Consider the following 23,130-nt stretch of genomic DNA (forward strand, 5'->3'; position numbering starts at 1 on the left):
ACTGGCATAATACTATCAATCCTATGCATAAGGATGTTCATTCCTGGATACCATTTTCATCAACTTAGTAATACACTACCGAAAAAGACCTGCTGTCCAGCTCTCTCAGAACATATTGAAAATATTCGTTCTTCTTTCTATTTTGTTTTTGTTTTGAGACTCACTGAGTAGAATAAGCTGGCCTTGAAACTTATTCATTACCCTCCTGCCTCCACCTCCACCTCCACATCCAGCAGCTTTAAACACACTCGAAACAAAGACATTCTAACTCTCTGGCACCCCTACAATTGTGTAACTACTTAGCATTCTGCTTTTCCAAGAAAATTGTTCAAAATCTTGAACAATTTTACATCTGCAGTATAAAATAGTTGGGTGGCAGATAAAAAGGAATTAAAAAGAACAATAAATATATCTTATATAACGGAACCATAATTCTATATTATAAAATTTGTACAGCAGAATAAAGATTTTAAAGCTACCAAAATATTAATAATCACAAATACTAAAGACTATGTAATAATTTAAGTAAAAAGTTACCCAGAAAGCATGGGTCAAATACAGTATCTTAGAGTCTTCTGAATTAGTGAGATCCCTAGCGCTCAAAGAAAATAACCTCAATGTTTAAGGTCATGAAATAGAAAATAAATAATGAAGTAAACTAAATAAGTACACAAAGGAGCATGGAGTGAAGGATGAAAAAGGACCAGGTTCACTTGAAGTACCAGGCATAGCAAAGTACCAAAGAAATCCTGGCAAAAATTGGAGATATACCTAAGATTCTGGAAAACTCATCAGCTGTGCACTGGTAATGACAAAAGCCAATGACCATTCTCCAGGGAGATTAGTTTATAATTCTTCATTCATCTATTAAGCTCTGCCAAGGAGTATACAGACCATGTTGCAGAGATAAACCCCCATGCACTTATAGGAGAAGACGGAAGCTCACCAAAGCCCAGAGTCCTTAGGAGACACTGGAAAGTGTGACCTCTCTGCATGCATGTTACACACCAGGGAAGGCTAGGAGGACAGCAACCCTCTGCTGCCCAAAGGGAAGTATTTCAGACTCTGATCTTGCTGGCACCCTATTCTTGGGTCCCTGGGGCTTCAGAACACACTAGTTCTGAAAAACTGAATGGAAGGTCCAGAATTACTAGATAATCCATCCATCCCAATTCTGGGTAAAGAGAAAAGGACTGAAATAATGTAAAAAGATGCACGCATTCTTATGGTCATAGGAGCATTACTCACAATGTTCATGGTACAACAGAAACGACGTGTGCGACAACAGAGACTGTGACTAATCAAAATGCATATTCATATATGTTCAGCCTTAAAAAACAAAAATCTGGTCACACGCTACAGTATGGATACATGGAAAACAGTGTATGAGCTCACTTACACAGGAAATCCAAAAAAGTCAAACCCATGATACGAGATGGTGAAACAGTGGCTCTATAGCCTGGAGATTGTGGGGATTGGGAGATGTTGGACAAAGATCAAAATGCTAGTCAGAAAGAACAAATTCAAGAATTCTATAGTAAATCAAGATAGCTATAATTAATAACAGTGTGAGACATATTTCAAAATTTCCAAAAGAGACGTCAAATATCCTCACCACAAAACACGTATATTAATCACCTGGATTAATCACTGCATAATATGCGTACTATAAGAACATACTGTACTTATAAATACAGACAAATCATATTTGTCAGCTAAAATTTAAAATGAGATTTTACTTTCTTTTACTTCATAGTATTTTAATTTTGAAGGACATTTCATATTTTGTCTTTTAATGTAATTAATTGGTACCCTGCCGAGTCTGGCACTGGAGCAGTTCTGAGTCACCGTCGCAAGTGGCTGGATTATAGATGTGTTCACAGCACCTGGATTTATTTAACTTTTGCTACTTGCATTAACCATACTCATGAATGAGGTTTAAGTGTGGTATTTTAATACATATATACAGTAGACCCCGACATCACAGGCTATAGACATGTGTATGGGGTGAGGTATATAGTTCTGACCAGCGAGGAAGGCAACCACAAGAAGCCTCTTCTGCCATAACACATATTCCCAGTGTCTTCTCAGTGGTCTTTATTAAGCCTACTTTTGGTCAAACCACAGGATAAAGTGAAGGATAAGTTGGGTTGCATCTGAGTAGCAGAGTGCTTTGTGTTCAAATACCTACTATCTGTTAAGAGGTACATACTTCAACATAAAAGAAACAGGTTTCTTGTTTCTTACCAGTGTTTACTTTGTGGCTTTCCCTCAGTTAATGTACAGTGTTTAGTATCTAATTGTTGTGGGAAGTCCTTCTGTATATGTGTTGCTTTTATTTGTTAATGAATAACGAAACTGTTTTGGCCTTTGATAGGGCAGAGTAGAGCTAGGTGGGAAAACTAGACTGAATGCTGGGAGAAAGCAGGCAGGGTCAGTGAGAAGCTGTGTAGCTGCTTGTAGGAGACAGACACATCGGAACTTTGCCAGTAAACCACAGCCATGTCGCGATACACAGATTAGCAGAAATGGGTTAATTTAAGATATAAGAGCTAGTGATTGGCCAAGCAGTGATTTAAATAATATAGTTTCTGTGTGATTATTTCTGGTCTTGGCATTCAGGAATGAACAGACAGACTCTGCCAACATCTAATGATTATCGATTTCAAATTTTTACAAGAACATAACTGGAATCCAAAAACAAAGACTAGATGCAAGAAATAGTACTTTATGAGATCTGAGTGTCCAGAAGTGGTGGAAGACCTAAGGAAGGCAGAGAGTGTCCCAGTCATGAGTCTACATGTCATCCACCTTTCTTCCTATCCAGCTACCTGCATATCTGAGATACATGCACAGTTCCTGTCTCAGCCTAGATCTTGGCCATCACAAAGGGATACAAACTGGGCCTGTGGTCCAAGTTTGACAGCGATTGCTTCGGTGGGTATAAGAGGAGGTCCTCAACAGACTGTAAGGTGCGTGTCGTGGGGCATGAAATTCTGTTTGGAAGCTACACCAGAAGGAGGGGAAACTTAAGTATTCTCTCCACCCCCAGTGGAAGAGAGATGTACTCTGGCAGCACTGCAACGAAAACAGCCGAGAAGGTGACTCCTACACAGCAGAGCTGTTCAGGAAGAGCTGTGCCACACTGGCAGCAATCAGTCTTAATAATTCAGGCTAATATGTTTGGAGGAAAGACAAGAACAAATTGGAGAAAAGCTCACAAGTGACAGGATTATGAACAAATATGTCTTAAAGTACCAAACCCTTTCAATGGAACTTTTAATTTTCCTCGCACTGTTTACTTTTCCAGGAGAGTGCTCACCTTGTTGCTATCTACGTTAGGAACTCAAATTGCGAAAGAGCTCCTTCCAGTACAGAGCATGATCACACCGCCTTACCTGGGATAATTTTGTTGTGGTAGCTGGCAGAAGTGGGCGGCTAAACTTCTTCTGAGAGCCAATGGCTGCTGGGAATGGTGGAGCAGAAAATACAGCTGCCACACAGTTAATTTTGCTTATCCAGCCTTGCATTTCCTCTGGACTCCTAGGAGAGGAAGACGTGGATGTCAGGCTAGTGCTGTATCTAGGTAGAACACACTTTGTCTTTTTCTTATCGCTGATTTAAAATGACACATTAGGATAATTTATTCTCGGTGTACAAGTTCATTAGTTCACGGGAGGTTAACATTCTCAACAGGGCTCACTATAGGAATGAAAGGTCATATAGGAATGATCATCACAACATTACAAGGTTGTGACTCTCTCTGGAAGATCCATAGAGAAAATGGCATATATGCTTCACAGCCTCTTTTTCTTAGAAGCTAGTTAGTCTAGGCCAATATTAATATTAACATTAACTCATCTCTTTTAATCACACATTTTTTTAAAAAATTGAACACAGGCAAATGCAATAGAAGAAACTATAAGACAACATGCCTGAGCACTGTGGAAAGAACTGGATAGTTTCCTCAAATATTATATACACATTTACAACACAACCTAATAACTCTATTCTTAGGTTGGGGCACAAGAGAGATGAAACACTGATACACAAACATTTTTATGTCACTGTTTATGACACTGTTCTTTAAAAATATTATTATTGTGTATGTATGAAGTGTGTGCACGTGTGTGTGTGTGTGTGTGTGTGCGCGCGCGCATGTCAAAGCATGAGTACGGAGGTTAGCGCTGGTTCTCTCCTTCCCTGTAGATGGAGAGTGGAAGGAAGAGGAGGAGAAGGACTACAAGGAAGAAGAGACTAAGACCAAATAAGAACAAATCCAACAAACATACTGGGTTTGGAAGAGCAAGACCCTCCAGTCAGCAGTCTTGAGTTTAAACACGTTCGGCTTCTTCTCGTAGTCAGTTGCCTTGGATGCTAGGGCGTGGTGCACACTCACGGCATTTTTCAAGTCTTCTTCTGACAAAGCCTTCTCTGGTTTATATTCATCCTGCAGATGGATATGAAGAAAACAAGCACAAGAGTATGACAACTGTTCAAGTTTTCTGAATCTCAAATTAAAGGAAAACATTTTAGAAAATCCATGGCAAAAGTGAAATGTGGAGCACAAACTCTTGAAACTTTGCAAATGTAGCTATTACATTTTTGAACAACGTGAAATAAGACATGAATGTACACATAGGCATTTTTATAAAGCCAATATATATTATATATATGCATATAAATATGTATACACATATGTATACACACAAACACATATAAACACACACACATATTAATTGCAACACCCTTCTGAGGAAGGCTAGAAACACATCCACATTATGGGAACCTGCAACATGGCCAGGTCCAACAGTAGTATAAGCTGGTTTCAGAGAGAAATGGACACATGCAGAGGCTTGCAGCTACCACCAGCAGAGCTGCACTGATGGTGGACCTATCTCTTGGTCCTCATCTGAACGCACTGTGTTTTCCTGAGGTAGCTTTGGAGGTGGTTAATATTATAATTAGAAAAATGGATTAGAAATAATTTGCCTAGGTCTTCTGATGAGGGAAAAAAGGAAGATCAACTTAAGATAAATCTTAGTTCTATTTTTCTAAATAGGTATAAAATACATAGGAAGGTCTCATGCATATACAATTTTATTTTTTGACAAGAACTACATAATTCATAGTTTTAAAGGGTTCCTTTGTATTTCCTTTGTATGGCTACCCACTAAACATGACAGCCAAAACATAAACTTCACTAGCAGAATAATAATCAGAATTGAAAATAGGTTTGCCAATTATTTCTCTTAGTTGTTGTGTTCACTGGAATAAAAAAAGGTTAAAACCAATGTAAAAAACTACCGATCTGCTGCGTACTGGACAAGCTATGACAGCACGTATTTCTGGATGGATAATAAGCTTATGTTTCTCCTATAAAAAAACACATACACACACACACACACTCATATACCCACAATCACTTTCTAACCTATAGTGAACATATGAAAGAGAAGATTTATTATTCTCATTACAGGCTGGTATTTTATTCAACCCAAATTTTTAGAAAAGCAATTAGTATTTTATCCCATATTGCCCTGATTTTTACCAATACCATTCAAAATGCAAATAATTCAAATGTATTAATGCCTGGAACTTTTTCAAAATGAATAAAAAATAGACAAGCTGAATGTTTAATGATCCACATCAGTATCAAGCTGAGAGGCAAAGGTTTTTCCTTTAATCACGAAGTAAACATCAGTAGTAATACAAAGCGTTCCCACACTCACAATCTTAAGTGCCAGCTTCCAGAATGGGATTGCAGCAAGTCTTGGCTTACTAAAGCTCAGGGACGACAATTTGCTGCTGACAGAGTCTTGTAGCAAGGTAAGATGAACAAAAGATAATGAAAAGAATAATAATAAAGTAATAAATAATAAAAGTTAATGAAGTAAACCAACACATTAGAATGTATGTCCTGGTATGAGTCCATCAGCCCACATAACTATAATCTATCTATGCGGGGAGGTCTTTTGTACTTTAGGAAAGGCATTTCTCAATGGCTTAGCACTCTAAAATCTATGACTCTCTTCATGTATTTCTGAGTAAGGGTTTCATGTTCATTCAGGCAGCCCCAGTCCCAACTCCCCTCTGGCCTCAGGATCATGCTGTAACAAGATCCTGCATAACAAGGCCCCTTTCCCAACATAGCGTCTGTCTTTGTTTCTAGACAGGAAACTGAGATAAAGAGAAACAACAGGAGGGAGAGAAAGGATCAGTAATGGAATTACCTGAGAATTATCCCTGCCTCCATTCCCATGCATGTCTTCCCTCCACACCTGCACTGGCGAGCTGAGACTTTAGTTCAGGACTTACAGGAACCTCTGCTTCTGGGCTCCACAACTCAGGCTTTACTCTCAGTTCTTCTGAGTTTCTTCTTTTTTATATGGTATTTTAAAGATAATTACTACTTTTACTTTTCATCTTTCTTCTTTTGTGGTCTTTTGAGATGATGTCTACCATGTAGTTCTGTCTAGTTTATAACTCACTAAACAGATAGTCTAGCCTTAATCTTACAGTAATTCCCCAGCCTCTGCCTCAACACTGAGATTAGAGTTGTGTCTTACTACAGCCAGCCATATTTTTCTTTAAGTAAGGAAGACTTTAAAACTATAATTTCTTCTTGAGTAAGAATTACAAAGTGTAATACAGTTGGGAAAACTGTGTCTTTCACTGACGTCTAGGTAGTTTATGGTTTTAATTTTGTATATGTCATTTGATCTTAGTAACAGAACGTGCCTAAAGCTTTAGTTACTTATCATTATATATTTTTTAATATTGCTGGCTTATGTGGTCCATAAAGTCTATTTTCATCCAAAGTTATTAAGGGTTTTCATGTAGCCAGCTAATCTTGACTTTTGCTTACACTTCTTCTTGCAAAGACCCATTATTTATAAAACATGTAAGCTTTTATAATTAAGCACACAGATTGGTCTCTTCCTTTCCTTACATGTTTTCCCACTGTCTGTCCCCTTTGGAGAACATACCAGCCTTTCCCACGTACTGAGAGGCAATGGAAGCTTTCCCTCCCTCCGTTTCCTTGTTTTTACAAGTTAGTCCTCCACAGCTTAGCGCATGTAGGGTTCAAGTATTCATCTTAAAACTATGAGCTCCCTATTATTTCAAGTCCTCTTTCTATCAAGTAGATCAGTCATGTAAGGTGGGGTTCAGAAGGTATCACCCACATGACATTTGTACATTTTTTTTAACTTTTTACACATATCAACAAGACTTTTAAAGATTTTAATTCTTTATATACAATGACATCTCAACTGTAGGTTTCCCCACCTCCATTCCTCCCAGTCCCCCATCTCCCATAACTTCCTCGCCCTTAGATCCATTCCTCCTCCTCCAATTTCCTGAAAGAAAAAAAGAAAAGAAAGGCTTCCCAGGGATATCAACTGAACATGGCATCACAAATTACAAGAAGACTAGGAACAAACTCTCACATCAAGGCTAGATGAGGTGACCAAGCAGACGAGTTGGAGACACCCCCACTCCTGCTGCTAGTGGTCCCACAAGAACACCAAGTTATGCATAGTATCAGTGCTTATCCCAATCGTCATCTGGAGCAGATGCAGAGAGCACAGCCAAACACTAGGTGAAGCCAGGGGAACCCTTCAGAAGAGGGGGAGGAAGGATGGAGGACACCACAAGAACGCAGTCCACAGAGTCAACTACACAGAGCTCACAGTGGCTCACAGACTGAAGCACGTGTCTGAGCTGGGTCAACACGACTTTCCAATCATTCCATCTCACCTTTCTTGTCCTCACGCATTCTAAATTTGGCTAGAATACTTTCATATGCTTTATTTTAAAATCTCATTAAACTATACTTATTATGATTTTTGTTTCAAGAAGCCTTATTTGACCTTACGCATTACTGCTGTCTCTCCTTGTTCTGGATTCGGCTGTGTCCATGGCTCACTGTTTACTTGCTTCCTTTTTTTGTTCTGTCTTGGTATCTCTACTCTTAGCCCTTTGATCTCTCAAATATTTTCTTAATGTGAGTCATATACTCTAACTCTTCTCAAATATCCTTCAGGGTATTTTTGACAGGTTTGGAACTGAATATAAAATCTGACAGTTACAATACTTCCTGGTCTTTTTCTTTACAGTCTGCAGGTGCTATTCTCTTTTCCTCCTGTTTCTAAGAGAGTCCAATGACATTCTGATTCTGCATGTTGTGTATTGTGTGTGTGTGTGTGTGTGTGTGTGTATGTGTGTGTGTGTGTGTGCATGTGTGTGCACCCTAGGCTCAGGTGTGGAGGCCAGACATCAATGTTGGTGTCTTTCTCATTCACTCTCTACCTTATTTTTTGAAGGAAGAGTCTCACACTGAACTTGAAGTCTACCAGTTAAGCTAGGCTTGGACAGTCAGCCCCAAGGACCCCTAAGGCTTTGCACTGAGGTTACAGGCACATAGTGCCATGCCTGGCCTTGTTTGTTGTTCTTATTATTTGTCTTTTTTCCTGGGGATCTGAACTTGGGTCTTCATGCTTGCACAACAAGCACTTAAACCCCTGAGCCATCTCCCTGCTAGTTTAAACTTTGTTTCTTATATTTTCTATTAGAACTCTCATAGATGATTATCTTTATTCATGGCATTCAATAAATTTGCTTGGCTGCACTTTAATTTTTCATCTAACTAGTCTAGAAAAAGTAAAATCTCACTGACTCTCCTTTACATAGTCATTGAAATGGCCCGGTAACAAACAACACAACTGCACACAGTGGTTGCACCAGGGACATAAGGTCTCCAGATCTGGATGTACTCAGTGCTAACTGATAATTCTTGTACATGTCCATGGTAATCTCTTGATCCCATCCTGCCAAATGGACACAACACATTTAACTAACTGTGGTTCAGAACATGGGTATCTGGATTTAGAGCTTATGTGTTCAAGTACCTGGTTCTGGTATTTAATGTCCTCGTGACCTTAGGCGGGCTAAACTCATTAACTCTTAGTTTTTCCTCTTATGAATTAGTGACAATACCTCTGCTAATAGGTGACACCTTCAGCCACTAGCCCATTCGCTGATTCTCTAACGTGCCTCTTGAGATGTCACAGCTAATCTTCGACCAATGCTCACCTCTATCGTGACACCTAACAGACTGTGAATTAGACCTAAGCAAAGCTTGATGCTCATTATTAATACTCAATGACTTCGCCACTTGAAGCCACTGTAATTACTCTTGGTGCGTATTCTCTCTGCTAACATTTCCATTCAGAACTAGGTGTAAAGCAGGGCATTCTTAGACAGCTATAAAACTGCGACGGCTGTGAAGAGGCAACACTTACTATGGATCTTACAAGTAAAAGCCATCAGTACTTGTCAGCTTTCTGTTCTCCTCCAATACATAGGGTCCCCATTCTAATGCAGATGTTTAATTCTTAAAGTCTTATGACCATGCTATTAAAAATGTATTCCAACTATGGCATTCAGATGTTGAGTCTTTTGGAAGTGATAGATTAGATGACGAGGATGGAGTCTTATGACATCTAAGGGGGAGAGAATCATAGAGAAACACCTGTTCCTACCATGATATTGCTGGAGTTTAGAGGGCCCGTGTCAGAGCCCATACCTCTAGAATTATAAGCCCAGACAAACCTCCTTTCTTTGCAAATAAGCCCACCTTAAACAATTACCATGATATCCAAAAGCTGGCTAACCAGCTTTTAGAGAACGCTGCTTTGGAAGAGACTGTATGTCAAGGCAGGCTGAGGCACTCCAAGGCACACACCAGTTCATACTGGGAAGAAAGTTCTCCACATGCAGAAATGGAAGCTGGGGTCTGTTTATGAGGACTAAACTGAAGTTAGGGGTTTTATGTCTATTGGCTTCTACTTTTCTAGCTAATAGTGAAACAATGTTATCATTATCTTAAATGCAAAATATTAACAAGAAGGTACATTTGGGTAACTCAAATTTCTCCCTCCACACCCTCATCCCCAATGACAGGAACTCTGGGTAGGGTAGCCAGACCTAAGGTGACAAGGACAGAAACTCTGGGTAGGGTAGCCAGACCTAAGGTGATGATGAGAGTGAAAAGATGACTTTACCCTACAGAATCTATCCTGGAGCCTCAGTGCTTACTGCTTAAGCTGGGAGATGGTACTCAAATGGTAGGTTGGGAAGGAAGGAATAAGGCACAAATTATTGTAATCAAACCATTTCAAACCTTAGACTGTTTGCTGTGGAAATGAAATGTAAAACAGAGAGAATGATAAATCCAACCAAGACGTGTTCTATACGGAAGGAAAATGCCCCATGACATCTAATTACAACCCATTTTCTCCAGCACACAAAGGCGAAAATGATGCCCCCAGACACGCTGCTCTCACCTGTGTGCCCTGCAATCTGGTATGACTCACTGCAGTACCCTGCCATCCTAGTGAGCAGTGAAGGTGTGATTTCACAAAGTGTTTATCTTTCATTCACTTAAGGCATGAAATAAAGAGCTCTTTTCCTTACAGTGTTTGATAATTAAAGCCTTTGCAAAGCCAAATCACAAATTATTGCATCAAGTTTAAAATGATTCTATTCTCAGATACTATAAAGTACAATCTGGAAAGCAACAAAACTCATCAATATCAATGAAAAGTATGCTCAGATTCTCTTTTTATTGAAGTGCTATTTATATAATATTTTATTAAATGGCTACAATGGATATATGCGATTAAAAAAAAACCTAGCAAGTAGAAATACTCTGATGCTCACTAAGAATAATGGAAGGAGAGTTGAGAACTCTGCCCTGTTTAATGATATGAGGTTGTAAATAGAAATATCAGTAGCCATGCAGGTATGATTACAACATGACTGGAGTGTTTGTTATGATTCCTTCCTCAGAGCGCTTGACATATAATCATCTCGGGTCAGCTCTGTGCTTCAGTAAGAGAGATGATCGATTTCAAAATTAACAAAGAAACTAGCAGTTCATGCACAATGGGTCTTAGTTTGTCTTTTAATGCTTGATTCTCACAAGGCAATCAATATTTCCCACCATTCTCATAGCTATCTTTTAAAAATTCTAGCACTTTCAGTTATCTTTCCAAAGTCATCCAGCTTCACTCTCCTAGGTGTTGACACAGCCCAGAGAGAGTATGACTGTCTACGAATCTGGACAGGAGGAAGAGCAGCAAGTGAACAGATCCACCACTAAACTAAGCAGATGTGTGAAAGTCACTTACGGAAAGCCTAAGGGACAGTCTCACTGAACCTGATTTTCCATACACAAACAATGTCACAGCGGGAAAACACTCCATACTTGAGTGGAGAGGAGAACTGAGACTAAGCCAAAAACAGCGAAAAGACGCAACGTTTCCATTATGTGTTGGCATTGGCAGGGGCGCGAGCACCGTGAGACTTGTGCTAGCTTTCAGTATGGCCTTGGGCTGCAGTGAGGCACAAGAAAGTTTCCAGGATAAAATTTGACAAGAGAGACAGGTTTAATGAGTGTGAAGTTATTTGGAAAGAGAGTTAGAATAACTGCCTTTGGGAAAAGATTATAGGGTTTTTCAACAAAAATCTTGGGAGTAGGGGGTGGACCAAAACCAAAACACTAAGAAGTCTTAAACAATTTTTTAAGTGAAACTAAAAATTTTCACTATTTACTTTTCTAATCAGTACAAGGTCGGGATGGTGGAAGACCGGCTCCGCTTTTACTCAGTGTCAGACTTAACAAGCTGTTAAAGGCATGCTTGGGGCAGAGATGGGAGGAGAGGGAGGAAGGGACGGAGGGAGGGAGGAAGGGAGGGAGGAAGGAAGGAGGGGAGGAGGGGGAGAAAGGGATGGAGGGAGAAAGGAAGGAGGGGAGGAGGGGAGAGAAGGAGAAAGGGAGGGAGGGAGGGAGAAAGGAAGAAGAGGGAGGGAAAGGGGAAGGGATGGGGAAGAAGAGAACTCTAGAGCAAGCAAAGACACACTGAAGTGCTCAGGGTTGGAAAAGGCTGCTGCTGTCAAGGCTGCCAAAACTGAGTGTGAGCCCCTGGACAGCCTTGACAGTGGCAGCCTTTTCAACCCTGAGCACTTCAGTGTGTGGTCAGAGGACAAGTTGTGAGAGTCCAGTTCTGCTCTCTTTCTCAAGCCCCACATGTGTGCTATGGTGTGAGCACATGCACACAGTTGTGTGTGTGCGCGCGCGCTCGCGCATGTGTGCGCATGTGTTTTAGAGTCTACTTGTATTATTACTTCACTGGCTAGGTCTGATCCTCCCTTCCTCCCTCACAGCCATTTCTTTGAGTACAAATCCCAGGAGGGCAAGCCAGTAGGTAATGTGTATGTTCCCCTCCATAATTTCTACACGGTAAAGGTGCAGTAATAGTTACTGAAAGTAAGGGAAGGTTCAGAGGACATGAGGTAGGGAAAGAAAGGTAAATGGAGGAACAGGAAGGAAAAGGGAAAGGAAGAAGGGAGATGAGGCATGTGTGAAGGGAGGAGGAGTGGGTGAAACTAGCACAAAGGAATAAGCAAGCCTACAACGACCTGGGCTACCATCTACTTGTCCGGGGGAAGGGCCATAAGCCACTGCATGAAACAAGCTAGCTTCTGCGCCTGGGTATCTAACTGGAACTGGGTTTTCAGCAGAATCCTCTAGAGCACAGCCTATAAATGCTTAGAACCCCAAAGCCCAGGAGTGCTGCCAGCTGCAGTATCTTATTAAGAACGTATAGGCTTTAAAAACTGTGATTATACTCCGTGTCACTCACACAGTGGACACATTCATCTACGGGACTGGTTCATTAATCTAAATTAGGATGCATGAAAACTCAGGTGTGAACACAGTTCTCTGGGAACGAGCACTAGGCTTCAAAGCCCACCTCCTGCTTCTTTAAAAAGTATTAACCAGCATAGACTGAAAATGTTGAAGGTGGGTGTGTAACCTTTTCAAAGCATGAAAGGTCACAGAGTCAGCACTTTCACAGATGAAGTGCACAGGATTAGTGAAGAGCCATGGGAGCCTGGCTGGGATCAGCCTGCCCTGGCACTGAGGGCTTTAGGACACAAGTTTCGAGTTCTGGGCATCTTCTGGGAGGTTTGGTCTCTTCAGTGTTTTCTTCCTGGAGGGCCAGGATCACTCCTGATTCTTATTATACTTTAAATATAAAAACAAACAACCGTCTCCAGGTGGACTTTTATAAAACCCTAGGCATAGCTGCAACAGAATTCTCTTCAAGTAACACAAAGAAGAAAGAAAGATTTGGCATGTAACACAGAGAGCTCCCAGTGTGGCAATACTACCAGACCATGACCGGTTCCCAGACTCCAAAATGGTTGAAGTGTTAAGTATCTGTAATAGCCCCAGTTCTGGTGTTTTATCTTACAGGGTTTCCCCTTTAGAATTCCAGAAATTTGTAAACCTGTATCTGTAACCCACCCAAATACATTCCATAAAGCAGCATCCCTGAGGTAGGACTACAGTCCTTATCTTATGTGGATCTTGTTACCTCATTTTTTTTTGTAAGATGAATTTTAGAGTTCACTAGCCACTCACTGCCTAAGATGGGTCTTTTCATATCCACCATCAATTCAGGCTCAGTGAGAAGTAGACACTTTGTTCATTTCTGCCTAGTCTCCAATATGGCATTTTGGAATGATTCTGACATCACTATTTGGATACTTTGTAGATTAAGCTGTTGCACAAGAGTCAGAGGCCATTGAGAGGGGACCAGAGAAAAGAAGAGCTAATGGTGCAGAGAAAACTGTGTATAGGGTGGAAAACTTCAATGAGACTTCTGTCAGAGGAAAATGAGAGATCAGGACTCTAGAGAGAAACCAGAGCCAGGAAAGATGCAGAGATTCAGGAGAAATGAGACAGACATTGCAAAAGTCACAGGACACCAGAAGAGGGTACATGAAGTCGCCAATATACTCCCTATTCGTGCCCTCAACTTTTCTCTAACCTGGCATCTACCACCCATCACTCTACCAAAACATTTTTTAGAAATGATTTTCTGGATACTGAATTCATGCGATATGGTCTAATTCCTGTGTCTGACATCTCTTGATGCCTATGACACCACTTTCTCTTAGCTTTCTTGGTTTTCAGGCCACTTCATCCAGTTTCCTTTATGACTTTTCCTCTGGGACACATGGTGTGTCTGTGTATTCCCAGTTCCTATCTTCTCAGTCTATAAAACTGGAATGACATCATCATTCCTATGCTTTGGATTGTCAATAATCTGTTGATGACTCTGTAGATTATATTTCTAGTCATCCCCCTCAGTTTCAGATCTGAATATGCAGAATTCCTATTGGACACAGTCACTTACTATTCCCTACAATTTTGAATTCATTACCTTAGTTGGAACTCACCCACTAGACCCTTTCCGATTAACACACCCTAGTTCAAACCAGTCTGATGTATGCATGAATCTGCTTCTAGGTCAGTTTCCACACTGCAGGCAGGCTGACCTTTCCAAACTCTAAGAATTCTGTCACAACCCATTTCCAACAGTCCATTTGGACTGTCTCAGTTCTTTAATTGGGCTTCCCTGAACACTATTTATACCCCCACTCATCTTGAAGCTCCCCAGATGTGTTCTGCTTTCCCACCTCAGCATCCATATGGGATTATCCTTGTCAGAACCCTAGAGACGTCTATGTTTCACTTGTCATTTTAACATCACTTAGACATTGCTTCCCTTGAAACTGCTTCCATGATCTGCCCGTCTCTTCTCAGCGCTTAGTTCTATGTACTTCTACGTGTTTAGCAGCCCATTCCCTTCCTTGGCACCTTTATAGAAAATTAGTGGCTAGCTATTATGTCCCTTTAGAAGACACATTTGATTCACAGAATCAGGTACACACAAGCCTTGCTTCCTTCTGTCTCTAGCAACACTCTCCAGTATATTGAGAGCCATCTTGGGCTGGGATGCAGTGATGAATGATACCTGACCACCCAGGCACTCAGGAGGGAAGACTCTTTGGACAAAAATCAAGGAACCTGGATGGGAAATTTAGGTTGAGAAAGGAGAATGGATGCAGTATATAAGCAGACTAGTGACGTCCAGGACCGATACTAAATCCTAAATTCTTTGCATCACACCTACCACAGGCCCATCCACACAGTGGCTGATTTGGTGCTAAGATGGATTAAACTGAATTTGGTCTAGTGATGGTGGCCTTTTTCTCAATACTCTGCATCCCAAAATAGGAGCGCCTGGCCTTTTCATGGAATTTTATCATAATAAACATTGGATGTTGAAAATATGAGTCACAGATACCCCTAATCCACTTGAGCTACCAACCACCAAATCCCACAGTTTAGCACACAATACACAATACACCCGAGCATCAGTTCACGCTCCTGCTGATGACTGAGGCTGCGGCAGGAACTGATAGGTTTGTGCTGGAGGATTATTGACTCCATCATTCGAAAGTGAAAATTTTAAAAAAAGGCAAGAGAAACTCTTCTAGGTCAGGACCAAATATAGAAGACAAGTAACTGAAAGGACTGATGGGTGTGACTCCATTTTCTCAGCCACAACTTAACTTTCAGGATATAATACTGCCATCCCGAGAGCAAGAGGGCGGAGCAATGTGGCACTTCTTGAACCCAACAGAAGTCTTGTGGGAAGAGCTGCCTGGCAGGGAAGACAATGTCACCTAAATCTTTTGAGTACTTGGGTGCTGGTGGGGGTGCTAGTCTCAGCTTGAAATTCCTTCAGGAAGAAACCAGCTTCTTGTGTATACAAGACAGACCCAGACCGTGGTGACTCTGCCTCTTTAGGCTTCATGACATGGTTGTTATTTGAAACACATTTTTCATCATCATTCCATGGCTTGCTATCCCCCCTTCATCCTACAGTATAAATATGGAAGTATTACTGACCATTATTGAACACGAGTCATTCTCTCAAATTGTTACTTTCCCCTCTGGCTAAAATGCTCTGTGCTATATTGTGAGCTTTGTGTTCAATATATTCTTGGATCTTTGAAAATTTTCTTGGGGTGGCCCTCTTCAGTAAAAACTTTTCCAGTGTCTGTATTACTTTGTTCTACTGTTTTGGTAAATGCTCACTTTACTTGATATTCCCCTATCTTCTGGTCTTTATGTAAGTAGGACTATGTCTTAGCAACCCTTTGGAAGCCTGAAAATTTTCATAGCATCGGACATGTGACAAGTTCTCCACAGTTCTGAGAGGATATAAAACAAAAAGTATATGAAGTCCAAACCACATTGTCACTACACAATTTACCTTTTGTCTAGCATCTGCTACTGAGTTCTGGTGCACCAGGCAGCCAGGAGGACTAGGGGTTATCAGCAGTGGACACTGATAGCCTGCTGTATGGAACCTCAGTTCTAAGGCTGTCTGTTTACTCTCCTTTATGTGGGCAGCTCAGTATCCAACAAACCATTCTGAAGCATAATCAGGCAAAGACTCCCATAAACAATCTAATAATAAACCTAATAAGCTTCCAATGACTGATGTTCTAATCTCTAAGATTTATGTGAGGTTACTGTGAATGAGGATGGTTCATTACTAGTTGAGGTTTCAAACATTCAACGTTTTAAGACTTTTTTTATTTTTAAAGGAATGCTAACAATAATAAAACAAAATAGAACTTGATTATAAAAGATGGCTGTTTTCTCTTTCCTTCCTCCAAACTCTTGAACAGAGACCTCTCAGCTCTCCTTCAAATTCACGTCCCCTTTGTTTACCAGTGGCTTTTACATGTGTATACGTACACGCGTGTATATTCCTAAATGTCACCTGTTCAGGCTGTATAATGTTACCTTTATGTTTTCAGGGATGATTATTTGGCAGTGGACAACCAATAGGTATGCTCTAGGGAGAAATATAATAAAATTTAAAACTCAAAATTAAAAAAAAATGGAAACTGAGCAGTGGTGGCTTTAATCCTAGCACTTGAGAGGCAGAGGCAGGCAGATCTCTGTGAGCTTGAGATCACCCTGGTCTACAGAGCTAGTTCTGGGACAGTTAGGCCGTACAGGGAAACCCTGTCTTGAAAAACCAAAAGACAAAAGGAAGAATACAGTTCATTACCCTTGGATAGCTAATTCTCATTATAAGTAGATGTTTTAGCAAGGCCGGCATTCTTACTGATTTAAGCACACATACACCCCACACACATGCATACACACATATACATGTACACACAGAGACATAAACACATATACATATATGCACACATATGTTTGTGTACACACATGACATGTACATACATATAAATACATGTTTGGTGCTAGTCCTCTCTCTCTTTCTCTCTCTCTCTCTCTGTCTCCCCCCCCCCCCCAGCTATCCTTTGCCTTTTCTCTTTATTGAAGGAATTTTACATAACTCTCTCCAAATGCTGTTGCATTCTGTAATTCAGGAGAAGCAATTCAAAGGAGAGGGTTAGTCAAAGATAAAGATCTTAGAGAAAACAAAAAAGTGAGCCAGGAGATGGGATTTATGCCGTAGAAACAGCTGTGAACTGTGGAATTTAATTTCAAAGCCTTGCTCCCTATAGAGACAAAATCATCTGAAAGAACCAGTATGGCCTCAGCATGCACATATGCTAATTTATTAAGGCCACAAAAGACAGCGTATAAATCAGAGGCTCTAACAATTCCATAGGGAAATAAAGGACAATACAAAATAATTGGCCAAGTAAGAGCATGGTTAATCTGAATATCAACAATGATCTCCATGTATTTGGGTTTACAAAGGAAGGCTAGATTCATAGAAGAGAAAATCTTTTAATCTTATAGATATATCCTATAGCAGCTAATTGTTTAAAATACCAATGAATCAAATATTTTTCACATATTCCTATCTTCCTTCTGGAGTGTATCATTTCTCACACAGATCTGATTCAGTTCTGCAGATGATGGGTTCAAGGGAAGGCCATTTCCCTGAGACACTCAAGTGTGTAAACCATTTAAGTTTGTACATCAACAACGAACAAGGTCCCTTCCTCAGAATAAGCATGAAAACCCCGGGACCGGGCTGGGAAAGCTGCTGTGAGACAGTAACAAAACTGTTAGAGACAGTGAAAGCTGGAGCAACCTTTACACGGACAGTTTTCAAATATCTCAAAATACAATTGCTAACGGCTTCTACTCTGTGATTCATGACACTCCCAGCATCCCAGTTTTTAAGGAAATAAACAGATATGCATGTGTTGGCTAGTTTTATGTCATCTGAGAGGAGGGAGTGTCAATTGAGAAAATTGAGATCAGGTTGTAGGCACGTCTCTAGCACATTTTCTTTCTTTTCTTTATTTGTCTTTCCTATATTACATCCTAACTGTAGTTTTCTCTTCTCTACTACTCTTATCCCCCCCGCCCCAAAAAGATGCCTTCCCTCTTCCCCTGATCCATCCATACTCAATTTCCCTTCAGAGAAACAGGCCTCTCAGGGATAGCAACTGAACACAGAATAAGAAGTTACAATAAATGCAGACCCTCATATCAAGACTGGATGAGGTGACCAAGTAGGAAAAGAGTCCCAAAAGCAGGAAGAAAGAGTGAGAGACACCTCCACTCCACTGTTAGGAGTCCCACAAGAATAGCAAACCAACAACCGTAACACATGCAGAGGACCTAGCTCACACCGGGTACAGGCTCTGTGAGACCCTATGCGTCCTGTTTAGATGATTCTGTGGACTCTGTTCTTGTAACACATCTTCCTAATTAGTGATTGATATGAGAGGACTCAGTTCATTGTAGGTGGTGTCCCCCATGGACTGGTTGGTGGTCATATCTGCCATAACAGAGCAAGCCATAGAAAAGAAAGCCAGTAAGCAACACTCCAGGCGCCAGCACTCCTGGAGTTCCTGCCCCTAGTTTACTCTGTGAATGACTGTTACCTGGCGTATTTATAAATCTTTTCTTTCCCAAGTTGCTTTTGGTCAATGGTGTTTTGTCACAGCAATAGAAACCCTAACTAAGATAGCATCATTATTTGTAACTATGAAAAAATAAAAAGGCATGTCTGAAAAACTGAAAAAGGTTACATTATGGAACATTATTTAACCAAAAATATTACAAGTGTACTAAAATAAACTTTTTCATAAACCCTAAATGGGAGGAAAAGTTAAAATGGCATCTTATGACAGTCACTAGATTAAAAAAAATCCACTTCTGAAAGAACTTAATGAGAAAGTGTTTATGCTAACATGCAGAGTGAGAAGGTCAAGATGCCAAAACTATTCTTATACAAATCCAAATAGATTTTAAAGACTTTCCCTGAGAGTGGTGCTATCAAAACAGGAGAACAGGGAGTCCCAGCTCACGCCCCTGCAGAAACACTGATTTCACAGTGGCATACTGTCTTAGTCAGGGATTCTATTGCTGCCATGAAACACCATGACCAAAGCTACTTGGGTTTATTCAGCTTATGCTTCCACATCATAGAAGGTCAGGACAGGAACCTGGAGCAGGACAGGAACCTGGAGGTAGGAGTTAATTCAGAAGCCATGGAGGGGCGTTGTTTACTGGCATGTATAATTGGCTAGGCTCTCCCTCCACAAATCATTAGTTAAGAAAATGCCTACAGCCCCATCTTACTGAGACATTTTCTCAGTTAAGATTCCCTTCCATCTGATGACTCTAGCTTGTGGCAGGTTGTCATAAAACTAGCCAGGACACATGTAGACCCAAGTATCTATTAAACAGAATGCTGGAGTTTAGCTACGAGCATGCCATACCCGCAGGAGAGCACAGAACTGAGAAATCCACACTGTGACAGGTAAGGAGAATGATTTCACGTTGCTCACACCAGCCCCTCCTTCAAGATGGTGCAGAAGGGACTATTCTGACACAAGAAGTCTCTTCCGGGCTCTCTTTCTCTCTCTCCTTCCCTCCCTCCCTCCCCCTCAGTATAGAGCATACATTCGGCATTCTAGCTTTTTAGAAGACTAATCAAGTAATGAGTTTCTCTTGGCTCGCTACAAGCAGGATGGAACTGGCATGCTTTGGATGCCTGGGGACTGCTTAGAACAAAAGGAAAGTGGTGGGTGGCTTGCTGTAGCCAGCACAGCTTGAAACAGTCAGGAGAAAGGCACTCAGCCTTAAAGTTTCTCTCTAGGGAGGGAAAAGGGAGGAGAGCATGTGGCCATTATTCTAGACTTTCCATGGACAACCTGGGGACTCAACCTTTGCCTTGGCTCACTCTCAGCATTAATGGAATTGATAGCTCGAGAGCCTGAGGGCTGCAGGGAACAAGAAGAAAGGCAAGACCTTGGTGCATAGATCCAATTCAGGGAGAATTCTACAGCTCCAGATTTCTCACTTGGGAGAGATGTGGAGGAAAAGAATATGTATCCAGTGTTCTGGCTCTCCTTAGGACTATCAGAGAAAATGGCATCTGACTGCTGAATTGGCATAAATTGAATGTGCAATGGCTTCTCAGACAAAGGAAAAGCTGGGTGCCTTGCCGCTGTAGAGCCAGTTAACTTGGAGTAATGAAGACAGATGTTAGAGGGTGGAAGGGCAGGCAACAGGTTTCTGGAAAAGAACTAGCAATCCTCTATAATTGAGAAATTGCATGCACAGGTACCAGGAAATAACATGTTCTCCCCACCTCCGCCACAGGGTTTCTCTGTAGTTTTGGAGCCTGTCCTGGCACTAGCTCTTGCAGGCCAGGCTGGCCTCAAATTTGAGAGATCTGCCTGCCTCTGTCTCCCAGGATTAAAGGTGTGGCCACTGCCACACAGAAATCACATGTCTTCAAGCCAATCTCTAACCAGGTCTTGAGTGGTAACATTTTTGTATCAAGCACTTTCTGAACTATCAGAGGTGGTTGTTTCTTTAGTTGGAAAGATTATAAACAGAACCTGGAAGAGATACAATGAGTTTGGTTTAAGGAAGAAGAATAAATCACTAGAAATCAACTGTAAGGAAAAGAAAGTATACAGTATTATAGGAACTGCATAAGATAAAATGTGAAATAATCACCATAAAGAGGTTCAATACGCTCAAGAAAATGCAGAAATGCCTAAAAAGGACAGGAGAGGAAATTTTAAGCTCAAGAATGCAGCACCTGAAATGCAACACTTAGCAGAGGCTCAGCAATGGGCTGGCTCAGGGAGAAAAGCATTGAACTGCTCCACTGAGAGGATTAAAAAGAGACGAAGAGTGAAAATCAACAGGGAAGCATAAGTGGCTATGGGGACACCAACATATGCATCATGGGAGTTTAAGAAGATAGAAAGAGAAAGGGAGGGGACACCAACATATGCATCATGGGAGTTTAAGAAGATAGAAAGAAAGGGAGCAGGGAGATCCTTCATAGAAACAATGACACAAACTTCTCAAACATGGGCAAGGGAATGGACAGCTCCAGCTGCACATGATGGATGTAAGGAAATCACACCAAGACTCGCAATGTTATGAAAAGTCAAAGAAAATACTGTAGAGAAAAATGACTTGTCATAGACCACAGGATGCCCATAAGACTATCAGTAGATTTCTCAGCAGAAACAATTCTGAGAGGCTGTGAGATTTTGTGTATTGAGAGTATAATAAAAAAAAAGCAAAAAGTAAAAACAAACCAACCAACAAAAAACTCCACAGAAGAATTGTTTTTGGCAAAAGCATCCTTAAAAAATGAAGGGTATTTTCACAACATCTGTGGTCTATTACAGCAATAATCAACAGATTATTCTATTTAATTAAAAGAAAGGGAAATGGTTAAATGGACTTAACAAACAAAGAAATCAAAAAAGGACTGACTAAATGCTATCAGTACGAACCTTTCTTTAGATTTAGAAGCAGACAGCCATATAGTAAAATCATGGAAAAGACAATGCATGTAAACAGTAGCCAGAAGTGACTTACTTACGCCAGGAAAAATACACTTCAAACAAAAATTGCCAAAGGAGACAATGTGGAACCGTAATGTAATAATGATAAGGTCAGTTCACTAGGAAGATAAATAAATTTCTCTCTCCTTGTCCCTTCTCTCTTCCTCCAACATTAGGCCTCCCAAACTTAAAAATCAAAATCAAACATTGATACAAGTGAAGAAAAAAATCTAAGCATAGATTTCCACATTCCACTTCAATAGCAGATAGAAGAGTGGCAGGTGGAAAATGAGAGGGACTAAAAGCATGCTATTGGTGAAATATTCAGACATGTCCAGAACAGCAGACACGTTCTTCTTCTTAGGTGCACACGTAACATTCTCTCCGCCATATCACACATTATGTTGTAATCTTCACAGACTTAAGGCAGCCGAAATAATTTCACTCGCAGTTTCCAACTACAGTGCTACAAAAACAGCAGAAGAAACTATGAAGAAACTGGCCCTACTCTTGCAGCTCTGAACCAATGTTTGAAGAAGTGAAAAGAAAAAATGAAAATTATCTTGATACAAATGAAAATAGACAAAACTTAATGAAATCAAAAGTTAGGGGAGGAATCAAAAGTAGCTCCAGTAAGAATTTTTGGCAATATCCATCTTCAGTAAAAAGGAAGGCAACAATAAATTTCTGAATTTTATGTCTAAACAAGCTATAACAGGAAGGGAAGAACTAGAATACAAGAAGATATGGAATAGAAAATAAATGGAAATAAATGGTGGACTCTAGAAGTATTTTTCCCCAAACAAAATTGGTCAATATTTAGTTAAAATAATAAATGAGGAAAGCACTCAAATAAAATCAGAGGTGAAATAACTGCACTTGATGACACTGAAATCAAGAAGTCTCTATGAAAATATTATGATCTAAAAGAAATGGATGAACCACTAGAAACATAATCATCAAAGTTTAATCATGGAAAAACAGAACCTACTAACACATCTATAATCAGTATGAAGATAAACTCAATAATGGAAAAAAAAAACAAAATCAAAACCCAAAAGCCTTGCAACAAAGAAGAGCCTGGACCAAATGACTCCAACAGTGAACTAATCCCACCAAGCAGCTGAAGAATTAATGCCACTACTTCTACTCATCTTAGAGGTCAGCATAACCACGATATTAAATATATATATTGAAAAAAATTACTATCCAATATTCCTGATGAACATAGATGCAAAATCCTACATATAACCACAGCACACGGAATTCAATGGTACAGTAAAATTATCAAGACCCAAACTGAAAGTATTTCTCAGTAAGGATAAAGCATAATCTAGCAATGGAAAATCAACCAAAGCATAAAAACCTCATGCA

General features: G+C 40.4%; 1 protein-coding gene across 6 annotated transcripts in view; it reads right to left on the bottom strand.

Annotated features, from left to right (window-relative positions):
• The window catches only part of Psd3 (pleckstrin and Sec7 domain containing 3), a 537,529-nt gene that overhangs the window by 25,222 nt on the left and 489,177 nt on the right, over positions 1-23,130 (bottom strand). For all 6 annotated transcript variants that reach the window (XM_075986909.1, XM_075986910.1, XM_075986912.1 and 3 more), the window contains 2 exons: positions 4,293-4,450; positions 3,399-3,543 (listed from right to left, as the gene is read on the bottom strand). In XM_075986909.1, coding sequence (XP_075843024.1) covers positions 3,399-3,543; positions 4,293-4,450 — 303 coding nt within the window. The remainder of the gene's footprint in view (positions 1-3,398; positions 3,544-4,292; positions 4,451-23,130) is intronic.

This window comes from Microtus pennsylvanicus, chromosome 9 (assembly GCF_037038515.1).
Source record: "Microtus pennsylvanicus isolate mMicPen1 chromosome 9, mMicPen1.hap1, whole genome shotgun sequence".
Taxonomy (NCBI): Eukaryota; Metazoa; Chordata; class Mammalia; order Rodentia; family Cricetidae; genus Microtus; species Microtus pennsylvanicus.